The sequence below is a fragment of the Ochotona princeps genome, chromosome 14 (assembly GCF_030435755.1).
Source record: "Ochotona princeps isolate mOchPri1 chromosome 14, mOchPri1.hap1, whole genome shotgun sequence".
NCBI lineage: Eukaryota > Metazoa > Chordata > Mammalia > Lagomorpha > Ochotonidae > Ochotona > Ochotona princeps.
Window position 1 is genome coordinate 29,862,854 of NC_080845.1, and position 24,527 is coordinate 29,887,380.

The 24,527-nt window shown below is 46.4% G+C and overlaps 1 protein-coding gene across 2 annotated transcripts in view; it reads right to left on the bottom strand.

Annotated features, from left to right (window-relative positions):
- Window positions 1-24,527, bottom strand: part of FRMPD1 (FERM and PDZ domain containing 1) — a 129,238-nt gene that overhangs the window by 16,727 nt on the left and 87,984 nt on the right. For both annotated transcript variants that reach the window (XM_058672707.1, XM_058672706.1), the window contains 6 exons: window positions 21,473-21,577; window positions 15,592-15,749; window positions 14,676-14,778; window positions 12,313-12,358; window positions 8,177-8,284; window positions 5,213-5,308 (listed from right to left, as the gene is read on the bottom strand). In XM_058672707.1, coding sequence (XP_058528690.1) covers window positions 5,213-5,308; window positions 8,177-8,284; window positions 12,313-12,358; window positions 14,676-14,778; window positions 15,592-15,749; window positions 21,473-21,573 — 612 coding nt within the window. In that variant the 5' untranslated portion in view covers window positions 21,574-21,577. The remainder of the gene's footprint in view (window positions 1-5,212; window positions 5,309-8,176; window positions 8,285-12,312; window positions 12,359-14,675; window positions 14,779-15,591; window positions 15,750-21,472; window positions 21,578-24,527) is intronic.

A 24,527-nucleotide genomic window follows, 5' to 3' on the forward strand; every position in this document is an offset into this window, starting at 1 on the left:
CTATCTGTCATGGGGCTATGTGCATGTCCTCCATCACGACTTCTCAGTAACGTCCTCGGCAGCTCAAAGAATGGGGTCTGGAGCTAGACTGCCACTTATTGACTGCATGGCTCCTGGATAAACTGCCTTTTTAAGGCTTCATCAGCATTTCCATCTGAGAAATAATAACAGAAGTAACACTTTCTCCATTGGTTGTAATATCCAGGAAATCAATATCTCTGAACAGGGCTCTTGAAACAGTATTTCAGGCCTGGTGTGATGGCCTAATGGCTAAATCCTTGCCTTGCATGCACTGAAATCCCATATGGGCACAGGTTTGTGTTCTAGATGCCCCAGCTCCCTGCTGTGGCCTGGGAAAGCAGCAGAGGACGGCCCAAACCCTTGGGACCATGTACCTGCTTGAGACCCAAAGGAGGCTCCTGGCTTCGGATTTGCTTAGTTCCAGTCATTGAAGCTTCTTGGGTAGTGAGTCAGCAGATGGAAGAGCTTTCTTTCTGCCTCTCCTTCTCTCTGTATATCTCTGTGCAGCCCCACACACCTCTGTATATCTGTATCTTTCCAATAAAAATAAATAAAATGTTAAAAAAAAAAACCCAGTATCTCACAGGGACCAGCATGATGGCTCAACTGTGTAATCCTTCACCTGCAAGCACCAGCAACCCAAATGGGCATCAGTTTGTATTCCGGCTACTCCATTTCCCATCCAGCTCCCTGCTTGTGACCTGAGAGGGCAGTTGAGGATGGCTCAAGTGCTTAGACCCTACACCCACATTGGAAACCTGGAAGAAGCTCCTGGTTCCTGGCTTTGGATCAGCTCTGCTCTGGCCACTGTAGCTATTTAGGGAGTGAACCAGCAGATGGAAGATCTTTCTCTGTGTCTCTTCTCCCTGTAAATCTGCCTTTCCATTAAAAATAAATAAATATTTATAAAAAGGTATCTGGCAGATGGGAAATGTGCAGAATATGCCAACTTGCGGGCATTGTTTCCTTGCTCATTGTCTAACACCTCAACAGAGGTTGCCCCTGGCATGAGTATGCATCTTGCCTGTCCTCGCCCTCTGCTTTCTCCTAGGGCATAGCAATTAGGAAAGCTCAGTGATCTCACCCTGGGTGCAGAGCCCCCATTGACTCTAGATGTTCAGCCAGGACCACAAACACAGCGAAGCCCCAGACCATCTGACCTATCTGTTGCTCCTGACTTCCAATTCGGAAACCTCTCTCTGCTCAGCTCCATCACCTTCCATCATTGGCTAGAGACTGGGTCGTGGAGAGCCCATCTGCTTCTGCCACTCAGCATTCATTCAGTGCCCAGCCAGGCACTTGTGCTGGTCATTCTTCCACGTCCACCCTAGCTGAAGCTCACAGATTCCCCACCTCACCATCCAGCTTTGCAGGGATGTTGTCCTATAGGCCGGACCCCCTCCCTTACTGCATACCTCCCCGCTGCCTTGCATTCAAAGCAGGGGTTGGCCAACCCTAGCATGTGGACCTTAGCCCACTGTCCATTTTTTCCATTGAAAATCTTACACCAACAAAGCCTTGAGGTCCTGTGAATGCCTACTCTGCAGTTCTTTGTAAAGACTGCTGGCTCACGATGTGGAGGAACCTGAGTTAGCTTTGTAGTGCTCAAGTTTTCCCTCCCTCAACATTCAGTGGCTCCCCACTCCCAGCTTAATATTTCAGTCTCTCAAGTGTCAGTCCCCAGTCCACGCCTCCCACACTGGTCTCCACTGCTTCTCGCAATACTCCCTGTTCCCAAGCACTACATGCCTGCCACGCTTGCTCACCTCAGGGTCTTGGTGGACACCATTGCCCCCATGGCTATCTTCACACCACCCTTCAACCTGACCCTGTCAATGATCATCTGTCCTTCCATGTCTCCCACCAGGGCCACCATCTTCAGGGTTCTTTCCTCACCACCCAACTAAAAACTCTCTCCCTGAGCCCATGTCCCCTGCCCCGTGCTCTCTGCCCCACCTTCATGATCCTGATCATGTCACACTGGGCTATCACAGATCTCACCTTATCCCAGGCCCCATCCCATGATTCTTTCTTTTTTTTTTTTTAAAGATTTATTTTTATTGGAAAGGCAGATGTACAGAAAGGAGGAGAGACAGAGAGGAAGATGTTCTGTCCAATGGTTCACTCCCAAAATGACTGCAACGGCCGGTGCTGAGCCAATCTGAAGCCAGGAGCCAGGAGCTTCTTCCGGGCCTCCCATGTGAGTGCAAGGGTCCCAAGGCTTTGGGCTGTTCCCGACTGCTTTCCCAGGCCACAAGCAGGGAGCTGGATGGGAAGCAGGGCTGACGGGATTAGAACCGGCGACCATACAGGATCCTGGACTTTAACCATTACACTATTGCGCTGGGCCCATCCCAGCATTCTGAACTTCCTAAGAAGGTGACCCTGGCTAGCAAGCTAGTGGGGACACAGAAAGCCAGGTTCCAAAAAGAGTCAGCACATTTGCTTTGGCCAAATGAAATTTTATATCCCTTGATTTAATTTTCCTTCTCTTGTGAGTAGTCAACAGAAATCACTGATTGGGCCTGGCATCGTGGCAGAACACGTTAAGATGCAACCTGCAGCACCAGCATCCCATATGGGTGCTTGTTCTAGTAACAGCTGCTCCAGTTCCCTTCTAGCTCCCTGCTAGTAAGCAGCAGAAGATGGCCCAAGTCCTTGGACCCTTGCCCCCACCTGGGAGACCCCACTGAAGCTCTTGGCTCCTACTTTCAGCCTGGACCAGTCATTTGGGGTTTGAACCAGCATGTGGAAGATCTTTCTTTTTCTCCCTCTCTCTATGTGACTCCACCTTTAAAATTTTACATATACATATAAAATTATATTTATATACACACATGTACACATATACACGTACATATATATTGTTAAAGAAATCACTGATTTTTTTTTAAAGCAACTAACAGCAATTTCCCTTTTTTCCCACTAATTTGGCAATGGAATTGTTTATATCTGCTCCTTGCTGCCACAAAGAGCTAAAAGATGTGCTTTTAAAAATTCGGCTACTGCAGAAAATAGGATTAGCCAAGTGTTGTACTGGCTAAGCCCTTGTTCATTTCATCCACTCTGCCATTTTAGAGTTCATTCCCCTGTGATATGGGCTTTTATTATAAATACCCTTAAAGTCTCCTTGGGCCCTCCAGGGGAGACTCGCTTTAAATAAGTCAACCCTTCCTATTCACTTTGATCAAAGGTGACAGAAGGAGAATTATTGGCTTATTCATTTGCAAAACCTCTTCTTTATGCAGAATATTAGAACAGCAAGCTCTAGTGCAAAGTTCAAAAGCCAGCTGAACTTGGCCAGCTTTGGACCTATTGGGGCTTCTCACTAGCAACACAGGGACATCACTAGTCACTTCACACAGTTATTGGAACATTAAATAAGATAGCACAGCACAAGAACCCGGGAGGCGCCTGGCAAGTGGTAAGGCAATGCATCCCTCAGGGCAGCTGCCTGGGATGCCTGCATCCTGGATCTGAGCGCCTGGCTTTAGCCCTGCCTCCATTCCAATTCCAGCTGCCTGCTAAGGCACATCTTGAGAAGCAGCAGGTGGAAGTCACGGGGTCCGTCCCAATCCAGGGAGACCTGGATTGAGTCTCTGTTTCCTGGCTTTGGTGTGGCCCAGCACTGGCTGCTATTTGGGAGTGATAGGGTGGATGGGAGATCTCTGTTTCTCTGCTTGTCAAATAAAAACAATAAATGCTTAAGATAAATCCACCTCTTCCCTTGCTCACTGGTGTGCCACCTATAACCAGGAGTTGTTCAGCTTCTCCTAAGCCAGCATGGGATGGACATTTGGAACAGCTCTGGGAAGGTGACAGAGAGAGCCCTGAGCCATGTCTGTGCACTGCGTGTGCACTTGCATGCATATGGATGGGTGTGTACAAGTGTGCCTTGGCCACTCTTACAGCTGCACTGGCCCTGCACAACTTGCTGTTCCATCAGCCCTGGAAGAGCTGGGTGTTGTGTTTACTCTCTCACAGTTTTTAATGCTTCAACACCATTTGCTTCTTGGATCAGGAACTGTTAGTGCCACACCTTATTGTCTATGGCTACAACCCAAGCTCTGATGCCAAGGTGTTGCAGGATTTGCATGACCATGGCCCTCCCTCCCCCAACCTGCCAAGAAATCTCCCCACACTCCAGACCTGCTGGGAGGGGGGAGAGGGGTGTTGCTCCTTAGTTCATGTGCCTCCCTCAGACTGATGTGCACCCCACTCCATGGCTGCCCAGACCCTACCTGCCCTTGCGGAAATGCTAGTTGCTACCAAAGTTCAGCTCAGGTGCAGCCTAGTTCTATCCCATCTGGCATGCAGACAGGATGCAACCGAAGGCATTCTTGCCCTGGTACCCAGAGCTTGTCCTTGTCTCTTCACAGCTTCTATGTCGTCATGCCCTGGACTCCAGGCAGCTTTGAGGGAGTGCATGCTCCCTCCTCTGGCCTGCAAGCTCCTCCCCTTGATGGAGCTCAGTAGCTGTCCTCTGAGCACCTCAAATGGGGGAGCTTCTACAGTGAGTGGAAGAGACTTCCACACAGAACAGGATACACAGTGGCTGGGCCTTATGCTAACGCCTTGGCTGGGTTTTCAGCTGTGCTAGTGTTTTGAGTAGCAGATGGAATCATCAGGGAGTCCTGATGGATAGGGTGAAGGCTTGGGAGTTACACCAGGACCCTGGATACTTAACCTCTCTGAGCCCTGCAAGACAGTGATAAAGATATTAGCTTGGAGGCCAGTGTTTCCCCAAAATGGCTGCATCTCCCATATGTGTGCTAGTTCACATCCCAGCTCCCTTTTAACACACCTGGGAAAATCAGCAGAAGACGCTCCAAGTGCTTGGCTCTCTGCTACCCACATGGGAGACCTTAAACAAGCTCCTGGCTCTTGGCTTTAGCCTGACTCATTCCTGGGCCACTGTGGCCATCTGGAGAGTGAACCAATGGATGGAAGATATCTGTTTGTCTGTACTCTCTCTTTAACTTTTCCTTTAAAATAAACAAATCTCTCTACAAATCTCAGCTCACTGAGAGGTTGTACAATTCACTGAGATAACTCAGCCCTTGGTGTACTGTAGGGGTCCAGGCCCAAGGCAGAAGCACAGTAAGGTATCTGGGTGGGGTGGGTGGTGTTGGGAGAGGTCTAAGAGTCATCAAATTCTCCTGAGGCAGAGGTTCAAATGTACTCTTAATACCTTTACGGTTGTGTTGGCCTCAAACTTGAACGCTTTGGTCTGTCCGTTCTCCAGGTACAGCTTGAGTACATTGGGCATGCACAGCAGAGAATTACCCTGGAAAACACAAGAGTAGTGTTGTATGTCCCTGCCACACCCTTTTTGTGTCAGGTGTGACAAATCCTCAGCCACCCGGCCCTGCCTGTTTTGAAGAGCAGGGAGTTCTCTAGTTCCCACTGCCCTCATGGGCCACAACTTGATAAACCAGGAGACTTGTATGAGAGTGGCTCAAGAGTACCTGAGCATCTTGATCCCTCCGCGGGTTTTTGGGGTGAGATTTGGCTGGTGGGATGCTATTGCAAGCTCCATAATGCAATATCACCAAAAATAGTGAGATGTCCTTTTCTTCCACATGCTCCACCTGTCACCCCAGGTCTGAGAGAGCTCCTAGGAGACTCTGGCCCTCTCAGAGGGTTTTTTTGGGAAGAAGTTCCAAGAGTGCCTTGCTTGGTGACTCTATGCCAGCTAGAATTCCCCAGCGAGGAGCAGGGCAGAATTTGAGAGAACCTCTTGCTCTTCTCCTGCCCCTCCCACTCTCATAATCAGTGGCCCCTGAGTGAAAAGCTGCAGATAGGACCCTAGGGCGCTGGTGTCTTCTGGAACCAGAGAAATTCTAGAGTCCCCAATACTTGAACTAGTACAGGCTCTGGTTCCTATCTCAACAAAGAGTTTAGGTGTCAAGCCCACCTGGGTATAGAGGTTTACCATGTTTTCTAAAGACCCTGACAAGGCAGGTGTCTGGCTTAGTAGTTAAGAGTTTACATCCCACATGGGAGGGCCTGGGTTTGATTTCCAGCTCTGCTTCTGACTCCAACTTCCTGCTGTTGCCAACTCTGGGAGGCAGTGATGATGACACAATAATTGTGCTCTTGGCACCCTCATGGGAGATTTGGATTGGGCTCCTGGCTCCTGTCTCCGGCCCTGGCCTGGCCTTGGCCCAGTCCCAGCCGTGCAGGCACCGGGGAAGGAACCAGCAGAGAGCAGACCATCACCATTTTCTCAGCAAACAGGGTTCATGTTCACTAAGAACAGTTGTCAATTCTTAATATTCTCCTTTGCATTTCTTTAACTGCGAGAAAAAGTTAAACATAGTTCCAATGTGGGCTTACTAGTTCAGATTCTTCCAGAGTAACTGTGCTCCCTTGGAGTCATCGTATCATTTATAGAGGGGCAAGTTTGGAACCAGTTTAATTATCTTTTGAACACTTGAAACCAGGACAGACAGGAACCAATAATTGGCTCCCAATGGCTTTGCTGCCTTAGCCTTTTGAGGACTGGTAGAGACTCACAAATTCCCCTTGGGACTTAAATCTGAGAGCTTTCCAAGAGACATCCTTTTAGAAGCTTATTTCTCTAAATGCCTCAGCCTTACCCAAACTCTGAAACAGTGTCGTGGCCTGTGCTTATCTGATCTCAGTAAAGACTCCAGCGAACATGGAGGGGGTCATGGTCATTTTAATAAATCATCCTCCACCATCCATGTCACCTGGCCTGTAGCTGTGGTGCCCTTACTCACTGCCTGTCCTACTAGGTGGCTTCTCCTGCCTACTACATGGCACAGTGCAATATTCCTGAAAACACAACTGGAATATAAATGTAATCTCATGAAGAGTCCAATCCAATCCATTTGCACAGACATGGACACACAGAGGATCCAGTACTGCAAAATTCAATGTGTCTCAAGTCTTTCCTGATCCAAGCTTTAGAATTCACACTGGACTCTTCCAGCACAAAGCCACCTTTCTCAAGTCTAGTCAGAGGAGGGCTCAGCTGAGTAGCATGCCAGGTAGAAAATAAGGGCTGCGTGAATTTGAACCATTCACTTGGATCTTTTGCTAAAATGGCCATCAACCCTCATTGGCTGGGTCATGGCAAGAAGACCAGATAAGAACAAGTTTTGACTTGAAAGTATCAAAATTTAAGACTGCCGAATACAGAATGGACATAGACTAGACATGGGCATTTTTCTCCTGTGTAATCTTACAAGGTAATATTCTTAATATTTCTAAGCCCTCACTGCTTCTTTTGTTAAAAGACCTCCCTTAGGCCCGGCACAGTAGCCTAGTGTCTAAAGTCCTAACCTTGCAAGCGCCGGGATCCCATATGGGCTCCAGTTTGTTCCAGCAGCCCTGCTTCCCATCCAGCTCCCTGATTGTGGCCTGGGAAAGTAGTCGAGGACGGCCCAAAGCCTTGGGACCCTGCACGTAAGTAGGAGACCTGGCAGAGGCTCCAGACTCCTGGTTTTGGATCAGCTCAACTCCAGCCATTGTGGCCACTTGGGGGGGGGGTGAATCAGCAGATGGGTGATCTTCCTCTCTGTATATCTGATTTTCCAATAAAAATAAACAAATCTTCTAAAAAAAAAGGATTGTAAAATCTTAACAAAAAAAAAAAAAAGAAAGAAAAGAAAAGAAAAAATGACTTCCCTTGAAGGGTACTGTGATGACTAGGGATTGAGAAGGGATTATGTAGACAAAGAAGTTCAGGTCACATAACAGAGGTTTCATAGATGATGGGCTCTTCAGATGCAATTCTCACTACAATCCTTATTATTACTAGCAGTACTGATATTCATCACTATTATTGATAATCAGAGGGTATGCTTATAATGAGAAATCAGCTATCGAAAATACTGACATTTTCATAGGCAGGAGAATGGAGTCACAGGATACCATGGGCCACAACCAGGTCTTCTCTCCAGGTTCCCAGCTAAGGCCCAGAGCCCCCACAGTATCCTGTGTACCTGGTCTGCAGGTGTCTTACCGATGGGGCACACAAACCCCCTTCCACTCCAGTAAATGCACTTCTCTCCCTCTGCATTCTCTCTGTACTGCAGAATCCTCAATTTTCAGGGAATTATGGGCCACAAAGCAGCTCCCAAACTGCACCAAGAGTCAGTCAAAGTTCCGCCTCCTTGTGACGCACCTGACTGTGTCCGCTGACAAGTACTTCCTCCGCGAAGTGCACCTTCACGGGGTTGGTCTTCAGCCTGGCCCTCTTCTCCTCAGTCAGGAAGGAGGACTTGGGAACTCCCTGTAAAACACCAACAGGACACATTTTAGAACAGAAGCCATGTGTCGCTTCTCATTTCTTAGAAACAAAACCAAAAAGTTGACCCACTGTTGTAGCATCAGTTCAAATTCCCAGAAAGAAGTGACATCCCATGAAAGCTTTGCTTTCATAGGCTCCCAAACTACATAATCTTCTCATGTGTCTGAGGGGAGCTGACAATCCCACAGGGCTGTAAAGCAGCTATGATATGATGAAGACAAGAGAACTGGAGAAGGAAAGGGGAGACCAGAACCCATGTTCGACTTCTCAGCAGTTGCTCAACCACAAATTTTTATGAGAGAAAGCATGTGTGTCAAACAATATAGGGGATGATGCGATAGCATAGTGGCTAAAGTCCTCACCTTGATCGCGCCGGGATCCCATATGGGTGCCGGTTCTAATCCCGGTGATTCCATTCCCATCCAGTTCCCTGATTGTGGCCTGGGAAAGCAGTCAAGGACGGCCCAGAGCATTGGGACCCTGCACCCATGTGGGAGACCCGGAAAGAAGTTCCTGGCTCCTGGCTTCGGATTGGCACAGCATCGGCCATTGCGGCCACTTGGGGAGTGTATCATTGGGCGGAAGATCTTCCTCTCTGTCTCTCCTCCTCTCTGAACATCTGCCTTTCCAATGAAAATAAATAAATCTTTTTTAAAAAAACAACATAATAGTATGTGATTTCAACCTAGTCCTTATATCTCTCTCGCCTTCAACTTCCTGTAGCTCTAACTCTTATGGTTCATCATGTACCCTTCTCGGCTGTTTCCTTTTGGTTGCAGTACTCTGCTTCCCCAGAGGTATAAAGATTTACCTCAGTTGACAGGAAATCATATGAAATCCTTGAGCTAGATTGTATCAGGCCAAACAGTGATATTTGGTGAATGATGTCTTATATGATCTAGACCAATAGGATGCAGTCTTGATTGGCTGAAATCCTCATATGCTATTACCTAGCCCAGCATCCTATGTTCCCTGGCCCTTTAGGCCAGTGTCAGTGATGTTTCCACGTTTATAAGGGTCCAATGGTGGAACTCTGGGCCACATTCTAGGTGGCTGAAGGAAGACATGTTTAACAGTCACTGGAGAAGCTTCTTGAAACAATGTTCACAGATTGGGATACCAGTAGATAAGCACCCTAAAGTTCAGGAGATGAACAAATTGATTCCAGCATTTTAATGCAGAAAAAAAAAGATATGTGATATTACGGGTAACTGGAACATCAATGAAAAAGATTTATGTCTGTGATTCAGAGTCTCAAACACAATTTACTTTGAAAAAAACAATAAAAGTTTAGCAAAAGGATAAGAGAAATTAGCAATGTTCCCAGAGAAGACGTGCACCTGTAGGAATTACTGTCTTTAAGCCACAATGGATAAAAGGAATAAAGGATTGAGAAAGAGAAATTTACAATCAACTGAGACCACTTTAAGGAGTTTAAGCTTCCTGCACCAGGTGACTTTAGGGGCATCACAGACATGCTACATTGAACAACTGGCATCACTCACACAGATAGAAAATGGAAGAAATATTAGGAGACTAAAGATGGTCAAATATCACATTTCCCAGAAAATGAATACAGAGAATTTAGGCAAATTTTTACTGGCAAATCTGTCATTAGCTCTCAGCAAAATCCAAGATAATGAGATAATCAGAATACTCTCAGCCATCATTAATAATCACTGGGGAGTTGCCACAAGCAAGCCAGAGGCAACCATGTTCACTTTTCTTTTGCAGACAAAGTTCCAGATTGGTAGGTGAAGGTCCTCTGGATATAGCAGTAAATACTTCTTCATTCTTGCAAGACCTCCTAGAATTCTCCTGTGGAGAAGGCCAGACGGAAGAGCCAGCAGGTGGGTTCAACACTAGTGGACCTGTACTCAAAACAATTGTGATTTCTCACTAAGCAACTCAACTCCCTGTGGCTCAGCCCTGATATTAGCAATGCCTTGGATGAATCAGATAAAGTGAATTTACCAAGCCAGTGATTGACAAGGGATGTCAAAGTGTCATCAGCTCTCAGGCAGTAGGAATTGGGAGTCAGAGTGCCAGGAAATCACTAAGTACAGAGGCAACAGAGGAACTCAGGGCTGTCCAGAGTGGACGGGAACAGGGCATATTCAATAGCAAGGCCACAGGTTCAACCATCATCCTTGAAACACTCACCAAAAGGAGAAACCGGGGGACAAGATAGAGGAGTACTAGGGAGAACAATCCTGTAAGAGCAAACCCAGAGCTGGATCCCATTCATGCAAATCCACACTCCAGGAACTGGGGGAGACTTGCAAAGAGGGGACTCCCTGCTAAGAAGGGAGAATGATGACAGCTGACAGCTGTACACACGGGCTCCTCTGCTCCACAATTCCCTGACCACGAGCTCTCAGTGTGCCAGAATAGTAGGCCAAAGCAATGTGCTTTGACAGAGATTCATGCAAGGACCGAGGACCAAAGACACACACACACATGAGTGCACGCGTGTAATCTGGAACAAAAGAGAGAAGGAAGAATCTCAGGTTTCAGGTTTAACACCTGGAAAGGGGCTGAACCTCTGTTAGGAGGGAGAATGATTAGAATAAACAATGGTGTGACCATACTGTTTTTGTAGTACTAACAAGATTGAGTTAGCTTTGGATCTTCTGACTGGAAGCAGAGCCATGGTAAGAGAAAAAGGCAGGTTACAGAGTAATACACATTATCCCATGAAGAATAAAACTTAACCCCACACATATATGGTGTGTCTGTATGTTTTTATGGATGTGATACTTGTATGCATCTAAATAGCCATAAGGAATAACTAGGCTAGTAACATTATCTTGTGCAATGGGATCTGGGAGAGGAATTTGCAATCTTCTCTTCCTTTATTGCTGTGTTGTTTAATTTGTTACAAATGCATCTCTTAGCTCTTGGATGTATCAATCTAACACTTTTGTGCTTTCTAAAACATCACTTATATCCTAATTTCTATTACTTAATTTATTCCATCTTATACTTGTTTTATTAGTCTTGTTTTCCAACTTCTTGCATTGATTATGTGTTTCCTGAATCAATTAAAAGCTCTTGGACTATGAATTCTTCTCTGCACATAACATCAACTGCAAGTTTTAAGTTTTAAGAAGTAAAGATCTAAGTTGTAATTATTTTCTAAATAGTCCGTAATAATAGATTTCCTTTTCTATTTGACTCTAACTTTACTTAGCAAGTTGTATTTTTACTTCCAAATGACTGGATGGTTTTAATTAAATTTTTGGTAGTTATCAGCTTCTGCTTTATTATATTTGAGAAAAAAGCTTTCTTTTAAAAAAAACTGGGAGAATTTATTCAATTTTCCTGGTAGCCTCGCATATAGCCAATTAAATTATTAAATGCATTACTAATATGTTCTATGCTCCTAATTTTATTTTGGGGGGTTTTAGTTATTTATTTATTTAGTCTATTCATGGCCAAGTCTAGGAAATGTGTATCAGAAACCTCTCACAATGGGAATCGTCTGTCCACTTTTCCTTGTTGGTCACTTGTCTTCTTAAACTTTGGTGACCTACTTCTCCCTGTAGAAGACACAAGGGTTCCTCGGCCAATGGTGGCTTAGGATGGCTGCTCCTCCTTGGGCAGCCTGGCTGTCATTCCTTGTCATGTGGTGACTGTCACATCTGATAGGACGTGCTCATCTCCAATACCTCATGACAATCCATTAGATAGGTGAGACAGTTACTGTGATTTCCAGGGTCTTAACAACCTGCCTGACATCACAGTCCTCAAGCCCATCCTGGAACTCCCAGCCGGCCGCTCTTGCCATCGCCCCACTCTGTGTAGTCTTCCTGATCCATGGACCTGAAGGCTTGGGCTGTACCTGTTTCTGTCACAGCGTATATGCACCAGAGGACCTCAGGCCACCTACTGTCCTCTTTCTGCCCTTTGCTGTCACTCTCTGCCCTCCCTGCTTATTTTAGAAGGGCAATCTTCTCGGGGAGCTCAGGGTCTCAGGAGCAACACACAGGACACAGAAAGAGATTTACCGATGTGCAGCGAACAACTGTGATGGAGAGAGAATCTTCAGCTTCCCTGAGGGAGAAAAACCAAAAAGAACAAAGACATTTAGTCTTTCCACATGACATGTGCACATGCATATCTGTGTATGTGTGACTGTCAGACCCACAGAATTCTTATTTGGCCTCGTCTTTCATATTAGCTTCTTTGGCTCAGCAGAACAGAAAAGATCGGTGGGGAGAACAAGCAATCCACAGAGGAACCCTGGCTGGCCTGGAGTGCTGTTTCCATCTCAAGGGCCTCTTCCAGATCCTCTCTCCATCATGTACCCTGCACCTGCCACCTCCAAGTGAAGCTGTCTGCTTGGATGGAGAACACAGCATTGATACTAGCCAGGTATATCTCCAAAAAAGTTTTAAAGAGAAACCACGGCAATTATCCAGGCAAGCTGTTATTTCTAAGAACTGAGACTAAACATTTCACCAAATAGCGGGTACAAAAAGGAAGCCTATATAAGCAACAGTCTGAGTCCCCGTTGGAGTCATGACTCCAGTGCTTGGCGTCTACCATCCACGTGGGAGATCTGGATGAAGTTTCAGCTCCTGATTTTGACCTGTCTATGTGGCCATCTGGGGATACATCAGTGGTTGTAAGACATCTTTCTCCTTTTCTTTCTTTAACAATGTCTTTCAAATAAGTAAAAAAGAAAATGTGAAAATGGTTTTATCGAATAGAACAATTGCCCATGGACATCGTTTGTAAGGTGAAAGTCAACCAGTGCATGCCATTTGGCGCAATCAGCGCAATGGTCAAAACACATAATGAAGACATTTGATACTTTCGTCTTAATGACTGCAAAGTTCAAAAAGGGTCAAATTAACGAGATAACTGTCAAATATTCACTATACAGTAATGCACAAGATTAAAGAATTGATCCATATTTTCCTGTCTCTTTGCCACTGCCATATAGAGGAGGAGATGGCAAAACAATTTCATTTGATTTCCTACAAAGGAGCATTTTAGGTTTGCTGCTACTGAAGTGCTATTTTGTTGATCGGATCGTTTCAACAGGAGTTTCTAAGTATCTGGGGATGGCTCTTTTCCATCTTACAGGAGAACGGTCCTTTTCTGAGATAAATCACAGTCACCAAGGTCCCAGTCCTCTGAACAGAACATTTGTGCTTCACAGTTCTGTGAACAGATTAGAGAGGCTCTGGTGGGGTTCTCACTGTGGTCATTTACCAGTGTTGTGGTACAGCCAGTTAAGCAACAGCACCCCATATGAATGCCACCTCAAGTCCCCTTTGCTCCACTTCTTATTCAGCTCCCTGCTAATGCTCCTAGGAAAGCACCAGGAGATAACCTAAGTGTTTGGGTCCCTGCCACCCATGTGAGAAGCCTAGATGAAGTTTCAGGCTCCTACCTCCAGTCAGGTTCAGCTCCAGCTATTGCAACCATTTGAAAAAATGAACCAGTGGACAGAAAAAAATATTTCTGTCTCCCTACATGTCTTTGCAAATCTGCCTTTCTAATATATCTTGAAAAAAAAAAAAGACAGGCTCCTTTTAGGACCTGTGGACTCAACTAAAACCAAAGCAGCATTTCTTGGGCTTCTCACACACAACATGTGGACCAGGGTATAGGTGAGAGGTACAGCCACATGCCCTGCCAGAAGATGACACTGCAGTGTGCTGCACTGGGCTGAGGACCCTCCATCACCTGAGCTGACTTGCCCAGGACTTCTCTCAAGGCCAATGAGCTGCTCAGCACCCCTGTCTGTCTGTCTTCCACTGCTCCCTCTTATGGCTCCCTGCTCCTTGCTCAGCCTGGGTTCCCCTCATCTTCCTACTTAAGGGCCAGATTCCACCCTGCCTAACAGGTGCAGCTGAAATGCCTGTAGGCGCGTCTCTGCTTCAACAAACCACTGCTTCTTCCAGAGCTTGGGGGACTCCCAGCTTCTCCATGCTACCCACCATCACCCCATGTGATCCACTGCTTCTTCAGCCACACAGTCTGCCTGTCAGTGCTCACTGTTGAATTCCGTCTGCACTACCGCCCTGTGAATACCAGGGGAGCCCAGAGTCAGTGCTCCGTGAACAGAGGTCAATGGCTTCACGCTATAGATGCTCCTGTTTATTGGTCAAAGTGTGATCTAGCCTGATAGATCACTAGTGAGACTGAACATCTAAGATGTCCTGGCTGCACAGGCAGGTGGAGAAGGGCAACGACCGCATCCACAATGGTGGAGCCATCCTAAACAGAGAAGGCTGGGACTTAAACACCAGGCTCTCCTGTGTGCTCAATGGGATGCAGCCCTTCCTAGTGTCCTGCTGCCCCTCCGCGTGCTACACCAACCCATGTGGTTCTGTAGGTGACAGAGGACTGTGGGTACCTGAGAATGTCCCCGGCTCGCTCACAGGAGAGGTCTTTGACGAGCTCATTGTTCAGCTGGAGGATCTGATCACCGGGGAAAAGCTTGCCATGAGCAGAGCCTCCTGTTGGGCAGAAGAGAAGTAATGACATTCATGCCAGGAGAGCCCAAACCCCACGAATCCCAGCGGCACGGCTGGGTGGCATCCAGAGCCAGGCCCCAGGGCCCTGGCACACCCCGGCCCCTCCCCTCAGCCAGAAGCAGGCTCACATGCTTCTCAGTAGTCCTGGTAATAAGCTATGGACGCCATGCCTTTCATCCATCAATGTCAAGGGATGTCAGGAGAAAGAAAACCAACAGAAACCTTCTAATCAACAGAGCTGACCAGCCCATCTGTTATGGTCATTTCTGAAGAACTGTGGGTGTGTGTGTGTGCACGTGTGTGCGTATATATATGTGTATGTGTGTCAAGTGAAATTAATATATTTTAAGTAGTCCTACATCTAACATCAATACCTAGCTCAAGTGCAAAAACAAACACCCAGCCTCCTCTTCACTCTGGCACAGCGCATATTTCACTAAGACTCGAGCAGAAACAAATCGATAGCTTCCATCACTGTCTGACCAGGAAGTCTCCCCACGGGGAAGCATGCAAGGTACAAAGACAGAAGGAAGAGGCAGCTTTTACAGCCCCTGAGGCTGGCCGTGGGTGGTGGATGGGGACAGCCAAGGCTCAAGGGAGCAGCAAGTGTACTTGGGGATCTCTGCTTCAGAGAGCCAAAACCCAAGAAGGTCAGAAGGAGGCGTGCCTTCACAAACTTCCTAGGGTAGTATCTTCTGCATCTTGTGGCAACACAAGGTGATGGGAAAAGAATCAGGGCTGTTCTCCCCTCCGGTACAAACCAAACTCCTTTACCATTCCCCAGCTGGCCCCTACCTGCTGCGACGGCCACCACGGTGAGGGGGAGGCTCTCAGAAATGTGAAATCCATAGTCCTGGAGGAGGGCGTCCTTGTCTATCTTTACCGTGTGCCTCACGGGGGTGAGGGTCTGCGTTGGGGTTCCGGGGGCCCCGTCGGCTGCAGCAACTTTAGTTCTAGCAGAGACAAAGGCAGGACTCTGGTTGGTGGCCACACACTGAGTCAGCTCCAAGTAGCATGGAGAAAGCCAGACATCGGCCCTTCCTGGAAGTGGATGAGATGCAACCACCACCACAGTGACCCCAGCACAATCAAGCTCTGCAGGTGCACAGGGCAGTAGTGGGGAGGGAGTGGAGAGCAGCTTTAACTCTGCAGGGTGGGGCCGAGGGTATCAGGGACGCACTTGCCATCTGGGACAGGAGACACCTGCTTTTTACACTTGGAGAGCTGGTATGAACTCTGCCTACATTGCACCAGCCTGGCACACATCAGCTATTCAACAACCACTGCTGAGTGAATCAATGGCAGACTGAGGACAGTTGCATCAGCAGGAGGCACCTGCGCCAGGGAAAACACCTGCGAGGCAAACAGGACCAAGCAGGGAGCAGCTGGGATGTTTGACGGTGGTAATCACGTAGGTGGGCTGCTATGGATGTGATTATGTTCTTTCTTTTACCATAAATTTGGCTTCCCTTGCCACTCTGTTGACTGTGATGATTCCAATATGAGGTCCCAGTCACAAACACCACCCCTCCCCCACCCCTACAGATGTTTACAAGCCTATACTGCTGTGTTGGAGATGTATCTCCAAGCAGGTGAGTTGTAAATTTGATTTTTTTTTTAATCTCTCAAAAACCAGAGTTACAGCTATTTTTCATGAGTCTGTGGCAAATAATTTTTCAAAAATAAGACGCATTTTTTTATTTGAAAGGCAGATTTACAGAGCGAGAGAAAGAAAGAAGGAGAGACAGAGATAAATACATAGAGATTTCCCTCCCACCCCCGAAAAGAGCAAACAGTGATGAGATGGGGTGTTTACTGCCTCTATAAGCAGGAATAGCCGTGGGCGGTGAGCTGCCAGCATCTGTTCTCATCATTTTACCCAGTACTGTCAGGAACTCTGTCCAATGTGACACTTATCTGAAAATCACTCCTCTGTCATCCACAACGAGTCCCCTTTCAGCCAAGATCAGGAACTATACCAAAGTGGCCTATGCCCGGGACCTGTGCAGTCCAAAGCCTTGTACACACCATCCTGGGAGGGCTCTGACTTGGAGCCATCCTCCCCGCCACCGAGAGGCAGAGAGAGGATTTCTGCTCAGCCCTGTGTAAGGCTGAGCAGGGCTGCATGGAGTCTTAGCCTGGGAGAGACCATAAAACAGGGAACATTTGCAGTAAGAAAACACAGCTAGTCCCCACAAAAGAGAAAATGTGAAAACTATAAAAGGGCCTTCCTAACCAAAACACTCCACACTGGAAGCCAAAAATCAACATCTGTGTTCTTTTTAGAAAGCAACAGAGAAGTATACCCTGGACACCACTTCTGTTTAATGCAGAAAGGGAAATGCTTACAACAGCTCTAGGGGAGAGGGAGACAAAAAGAATAACCACAAGAAATGCAAATGTGCCACCATACAATTCTTTTAAGCGGACAATAACATATACCTAGAAAGTAATGAACAAAGAATTTCTAGCTCTTGAAAAGGATAGGGTTATTGGAGTTGTATGCCAAAACCACGAAAGCATTCGTCACTTCATTAAAAATAGATGAGATGACTGTCCATTAGGTGCCAATCTAAACAACCAGAAAATGCCAAGGAAGCAGACAAGTAGCCAAATTAGTAGTGTGCATTAATTTAATCCAGAGTAAGAGAGAGATTCATCCAAATAGAACCATGTAACTTTGAGACAATAAAGGGAGACAGGAGTAATTGGGCAACAGTGATTCTGGGCTTCTCATTGCAAAGGCGAAGAACTGAAACACAGAAACAAGTTACAAATGAAAACATGAGGCTACCCATGAGAGTTCACGGATGATTAGCATGGAAGTTTAGGGGCAGGTGTCGTGCTCCAACAAGTTAAGCAGCTGCTTGCAACGTCCGTGTCCTAGCTTGGAGTGCAGGTGTAAGTCCTGGCTGCTCTGCTTACAATCCAGCTTCCTGCTGCAACATCCTGGGAAGCACAGTGTGATGGTTCCAGGGCTTGGGCCCTGTTATCCATGAGGAATCAGGAATGGAGTTCTCAGCTCCTGGCTTCAACTTGACCCAGCTCTGGCTGTTGTAGGCATTTGGAGGGTGAAAAAAACAAATGGGAGATCTCTCTCCCTCTCATTCTCTGATTATTGAACAGATAAGAAATAAATAATTTAAAAAAATTTTTTTTGAAAAATATAAAGCTTATTTTGGAGCAAAAAAAAAAAAAATCACAAAATCCATCCTATAGCTTTTTGGAATACACATTTTCCATTACCTTTTTTGGAGTCCACTTAATAATTTAAAGTATATTAAAAATTAAAATAAGTCACTTAAAAAAACAAGTAATTATATATATATGTATATATATGCATATTTTCCTTAATTAAAATACAAACTTTGATTCAAGTACTGGCTGCTTTGCTATCTATCCAGCTCCCTGCTAATGTGCCTGGGAAAGCAGCAGATGGTGTTTGGCCTCCATCACATACATGGGAGACCTGGTTGGAGCTTCAGGTTTCTAGCTTTGGCCTGGCCATCGTGGCCATTTGGAGGAATGAACCAGTGGGTAGAAGACATTCTCTTTCTCTATCTGTCTTGCTTGCTCTTGCTCTCCCTTTCTCTCTCTCTCTTGCTTTCCCAGGCCATTAGCAAGGAGCTGGATGGGAAGCGGGGCCGCAGGGATTAGAACTGGTGCCTGAATGGGATCCTGGCATGTGCAAGGTGAGGACTTTAGCCGCTAGGCTGTCATGCCGGGTCCACAAACTTTTTTTTTAAGGTTAAACTCTTCAACTTTTTCCTGGCCAGTGGCCATTGGTTGGCTCCTCCTCCCACCCTTCCCTGTGAACCTATCTCTCCTGCTGTACCAGTTTTTCCTGCAGGTCTCAGCTGCCCAGGGCAGAAAAGTGTGAGGCCACACCCACATCCAGCTCAAAAGCCACCTCTTTGTTCTCTAACTCCCTGGCTAGAAAGCATTCCCTCCTGTCAGGGCAGCTACCCTCTCTTTTGGCCTTAGGTACCTGACCAGATTGATGCCATGTATCACTTCCTTCCTAGCTGGTAGGTCCCCTGTATACAGGAATCCTGTTTTGTCCACCCCTGCACCTGATCTCTGCCCATAGGAAGTATGGTGCTTAGTGTGTGAATAAGCACACGGGATCTGGCACACAGGCCATGTGGCACCACTAAGAGTTGTAACTCTATTATCACTGGCAAAAGTTGAACAGGCACAGAAACAACTCACAAGTAACTATCCGAACATCAGTGGCAGAGTCCAACATCACTATCCTTTACTTTTGTTTAATGGAACAGCCAGCTCAGCCCTGCGATGGTCGTGCTAGGTAGGACTCACCCTCTCCATGTCTCAGAGCTCAGTCAATGGTACCAGGAGGCTGGTGCTGCTGGCTCTAGCCGGAGTCCAGAGGATTAAGAATGACTTTAGAAAGACAGCTCTATTCCTGCATCTCTCTTGATTGAGGGCCTTGGCCCATGATTCTATCCTTTGAAACCACAAGTCATGGCATTGTGTCTCACTGGTGTTCTGCCTCCAGCCAAGTCATCTCCTTTGAGTTCCTAAAGTGCACAGGCCGTGGAGTAAGATCTTCCCTCGTTCTAACCTTGCTCCCCGACCCCAGCCACACACAGCACTCTGGAGACCTCCCCAGCCACCCAGCCATGCATGTTATCTGGCCAGCTGCCCAGTCTTCTCGCCTTGGTGGTAGTCTGTATCCACTCGACACACCTACAGAACCGGGTGTCCCTTGTTAAAACACTCATCTTGCTCCTAACAACCGGCACGGTCTTGTGTCCCCTCCAGACTGTGATCAGTGAAGCCAGAACCTCCTGTTTCCTGTCCCTTGTCCCCAAACTCAGGACTAGCCACAGAAGAAGCTTTCATAATCACTCAGAGGACAAAGCCCTGTGGCCACAGGATATCAACAGACTCTACCCCAATGCTTTTCAAACAGGTGGGCATCAGCCGCCAGACCCTTCCTGCGTGGAAGCGTATGAGCCCTGAACACAGCCAACAAAGAGGCCTCATTGTGTGTAGACTGAATCCTCAGATAGTGTAAGTGGCTTTGGGCCAGTCTGGATTTGACATTTCCCCCAAAGGCCATGTTCAAGTTTTTGTTTGGGAAGGGATTACTTAAATCAACGTCCACAGGCAGCTTCCCTGCATACAGGGAACACTTCCTAGTGGGCTGCCATGCTGAAAAAACCATCTCCGAAACAAACTTCCTCCTTGGAAGCATCCAAGAAACCTCAGCTAAAACACTGATCCGAAAACACCTGCTTACTGGGCCCAGTGCAGTAGCCTAGTGTCTAAATCCTCACCTCGTCCAGCTGCTCTAGTTCCCATCCAGCTCTATGCACTATGGCACAAGTCAGACCATCATATAAAGCATCCACATCCTCTATGGGAATGTCCCAGCGACTCTGCTTCTGATCTGGCTTCCTGCTAATACGTCTAAGAAGGCAGCAGGTGATGGCCCATGTTCTTGGGGTTCCTGGCTTGAGAGCTCTGGGTTCCTGGCTTCAGTTTAGCCCTGCTCCAGCTGTTGTGGGCATTTGGGGAGTGAACCAGTGGATGGAAGCTCTCTCTCCCTCTGCCTTTCATATAAATAAATTAAAAAAAAATATTTTGGAGCCCTGTGGGAGAGATTAATTCAGAACACTTACAGGAGACTCAGCACTTCAGGCGTTCGATCCTTTGATGGCGGAAGGAAGGGCATGAACCAAGCTCTTCCACTGTTTGCCAGGGGAGGGGAGAGTGGGTGGAGCTCCAGATCTGGAGCTGGCAGAAAGGAGTGTGGCACAAGAGCTGGGGGTCTGAGTGGTGGAGGGGAAGAGGCAGAGCTTGCAGGAGGAGGCCAATGGGAGCCTGTTACGAACAAACAGCTGCACAGGATCATGGGTTGATCTAAAAGAGCCTGGAGCAGCTTTGGCTCCATTGTCAGAACCAGAGACTTGGCGAAGCTGTAGGGACTCCTAGATGACTCATTCTTTGAGTCTCAGATGCTTCATGTGTGAAATGGTGCTCAGTCTACTCCCAGCCTTCCCCTGCCCGAGCCTGGGAGGATCCAGGCACTTGGCTCCGGTGCAGAGCAGTCCTGGCTGAAGTTCATTACTCAGCAGCTGAACAGCTGTTTGCAAGTTCCTAAGAAAGGCTGTGTGATTTCAGAAACACCTGACACGTGAGATTTCCGCCCTGCAGAGGAAGCAGACGGGAAACTCGAGATGGCAAGTGAACTCCTGGGAACAGAACATATTTTGAAGTTCTCTTGTCTCAGCCCCATCAGATGTGTATTGGATTTCATCTCATTTGGTTTAGAATGAAACGGGGACTGGCAACAAAAGACAGAACCAGGAGCTGTGCTGACTCCCAGCAGGGCTGCACACGTGTGTGTGTGTGTGTGTGTGTGTGTGTGTGTGAGACGGAGGGTCTGTACTCACCAGCATGTTCTCCCATGTATAGAGTCTGGGTGTATATGTCTCTGCAAATGCCTGTGTAAGTTTTGGGAGGAGTGTGTTTGTGGATGTGTGCTGGGGAAAGACTCTCAGCTAACTTATTTATGCACTTCTACCATATTGTGTGAAGAACAAAGCTAGCCTGCACCCTCTCTTCCCATGGGGGCACCAAATGTTTCCTCGATAGACATCTCCCCCTCCTCTACCCCTGGGGAGGGATTGGGGTGGGGGGAGCTCACCGGGCCGAGCTGTCCCGCGAGCGCCGAAGCCATCTCGCCACCATTTGCTCTATGCGGCGTGCTTTCCGTGTCTGCAGGACACTGCTTTCCAGCTCTTCCATTTACCTGAAATAAAGAAGGTCCTTAAGCAGCCAACCGACTCGGGCAAGCAAATTCTGACACCTTGGGGTGACGCACGGCTTATATCTGCTCCATTTAAGGAGTGTGCTGATAAACGAGAGTTCTTCTACCTAAAATCATAGGAACAGCCCCCTCCCCGGAGTTCTGTGCCCATCGAGGGAGCAGTTGTAGCAACTCTAAGGAGACCACAGTCATGTGTGTCTTAAACAACTAAACCTCAGAATGGAAGAAGAGGAGAGACAAGTTTTCCTGAATTCCATGACTGTATCTCATAGTTAGAAGTGCACCTGGCTGGGCAGCACTGGCCCCTTACACTCAGCTCCATGTCCCTGGGCAAGGCAGTTCAGTTCTGCCAGCATCAGGGACGTATAGGGACAGCTTTGCAATCTCCCTGAGTCTATGGGTGCTGCTGCTTCTGCTCAGTATTTTATATCTGATTTTTGAAGAGGTCATTCACTTGTTCATTCAACACCAGCCTGTAACAAAGGTGCATGGTGGCTGTGTTATGCACATAAAGTTTGCTAAGAAGAGCAAATCTCATATTAGGTGCTCTTATCCCTAGAGGGAAAAATAAAGGGGATGGGAGGTCTCTCCTCTAGCCTTACTTGCTCCCAGCTCCCATGCTCACACAGAATCACTGCTTTTATTCTCTATTTGTTCTTCCAGGAGTTATACTTAGGCAAGCAAATATATATATATGCATTTTTACATTTGTTTTTACACAAACAGTAGTATACTGCATACTTTATTTGGCATCACATTCTTCTTAGAATATACAACTTTCATATCTTTCCATATTGGTACACAGAATCCTTTTTTTTTTTTTTCTAAATGTATTTTATTTATTTGAAGCGTGGAGTTTGCCCATATGGTTTGCCAGCACTGCAACTGGGAGCCTAACTCACTATGCCACAATGTCAGGCCTCTTCATTCTTTTTAGACAACTATTCCTTTGTGGAGCATATAAAAATTTAAGAAGTATTTCTCTGTTGATAGATAGGTAGGCTGTTGCCAACCTTTGGCTATTATAAACAATATTGCAAAGAGTTATATCATACATATGTCATTTCTGCATAACGGAGTTATGTATCTGGATAAGTTCCCAAGTATTAAATTGCTAGGTTGAAAGTTACATGCAGCTTTTATGGATAGTATCAGTTACCAAGAAGATATACATGTGCTTGAGATAACTGTCTCATAAATCAATGTGTATTGATATTTTTCTTTCATAGTCCATCTCAACTTTTAAACCCATTGGTCTCACTCCACCAAATTAATATCACAACCCAATAAATAACCATACAAAATAAGACACTGAGAAATGAACACGAGCCCAGAGCAATAAGAGACTGAGTGATTTAGAACAACACAAATAGACTTGAAAGCCTTGATGACATGGGTAGTTTTCTTTCTTTTTTTTTTTAAAAGATTTATTTTATTTTTATTACAAAGTCAGATATACTGAGAGGAGGAGAGAGAAAGAGGAAGTGGAGCTGCCAGGACTAGAACCAGCAGCCATATGGGATCAAGGCAAGGACCTTAGCCACTAGGCCACGCTGCTGAGCCCGACATTGGTAGTTTTCAACTAAAATATAAATGACCGAAGATGACCCTAGCAGAGCTGAAAATCTAAAATGATAATCAGAAAGAAAGTTTATTAAAGGGCTTACTTCCTTTTATAGCTTCCCCAGGTATAAAACAGGTTCACAAGCCAGGCACAAACAGGTTCACAGGTGAATTTATATAAATCTGTAACATGCAACTCACCCTAATGGATTTGTTTTGTTTTAGATAATTTTTTTTTATTTTGGCACAGCCTTAACTGTAGAAAATGATGAAAGATAATATAGTTCCAAAATCCCTTACCTCAATTGTCCCTAATGTTAACACCTTATAGAATCATTACATTTTGTCACAATTAAGGAACTGGGGTCCAGCACAAAGGCTCAAAAGGTTAATCCTCCACCTGTAAGTGCTAGTACCTCATAAGGGCACTGTTCGTGTCCCAACTGCTCCACTTCCCATCCAGCTCCCTGCTTGTGGCATGGGAAAGCAGTGGAGGATGGCCCAAAGCCTTGGGATCCTATACCCTTGTGGAATACCTTAAAGAAGCTCCTGGCTTCAGATCAGCTCAGTTCTGGCTTTTGTGGCCGTCTGGGGAATAAATCAGCTAATAGAAGATATTTCTCTCTGTGTCTCTCCTCTCTTTAATTCTCCTTTCAAACAAAAATAAATCTTTAAAAAATTAAAAAAACTGACACTGGTCCCACAATATTAACTGCATAGAATATTTAAATGTAAGCAGTTTTCCCTCTGTGTCTCTTGTTTCAGGATTCAATACAAGATATTCAAGACACATTTAGCCAGCTGAGTGAATTCTTCCCCCAGTGCTATTTCAATTGTTCAGGAACATAATCAAAGTTTCCAAGTTCTTTTTTAAGGAGCCAGAATACGTAAAGTTCTGATAAAAACATTGAGGTAACAATATAATCTCCCTTAATGAATATTCAAGTAAGTATGTGAAATATTAGTCAAGAGAATCCCTCCAAGGTCAACAGAGTAAGAGTGGAGTTTACCCTAGGGTGGGAAAGACAGAGACTAATCAGGGTGTGTGCAAATGAAGATCCAGGGCAGGTGTTCAGGGCAGTGGCTAAGCAGCAACTCAGGATGCTCATATCCCGCATTCCAGTGTCGGCTCCACTCGCTCCTGATTCCAGTCCACATTCCTACTGAGAGGCAGCGGGTGATGGCTTGAGTAGAGGAGTCCTTGCCATCCACAAGGGAGACCTGGATGGAGCTCCTGGCTCCTGGAGTCAGCCAGGCATAAGGGGAGTCCTTGTTATTGCATGCATTGGGGGAGTCAACCAGCAAATGGGAGCTGTCTTGCTCATTCACATTAAATACATATTATTTAAGAATCAAGATAAAAACCCCA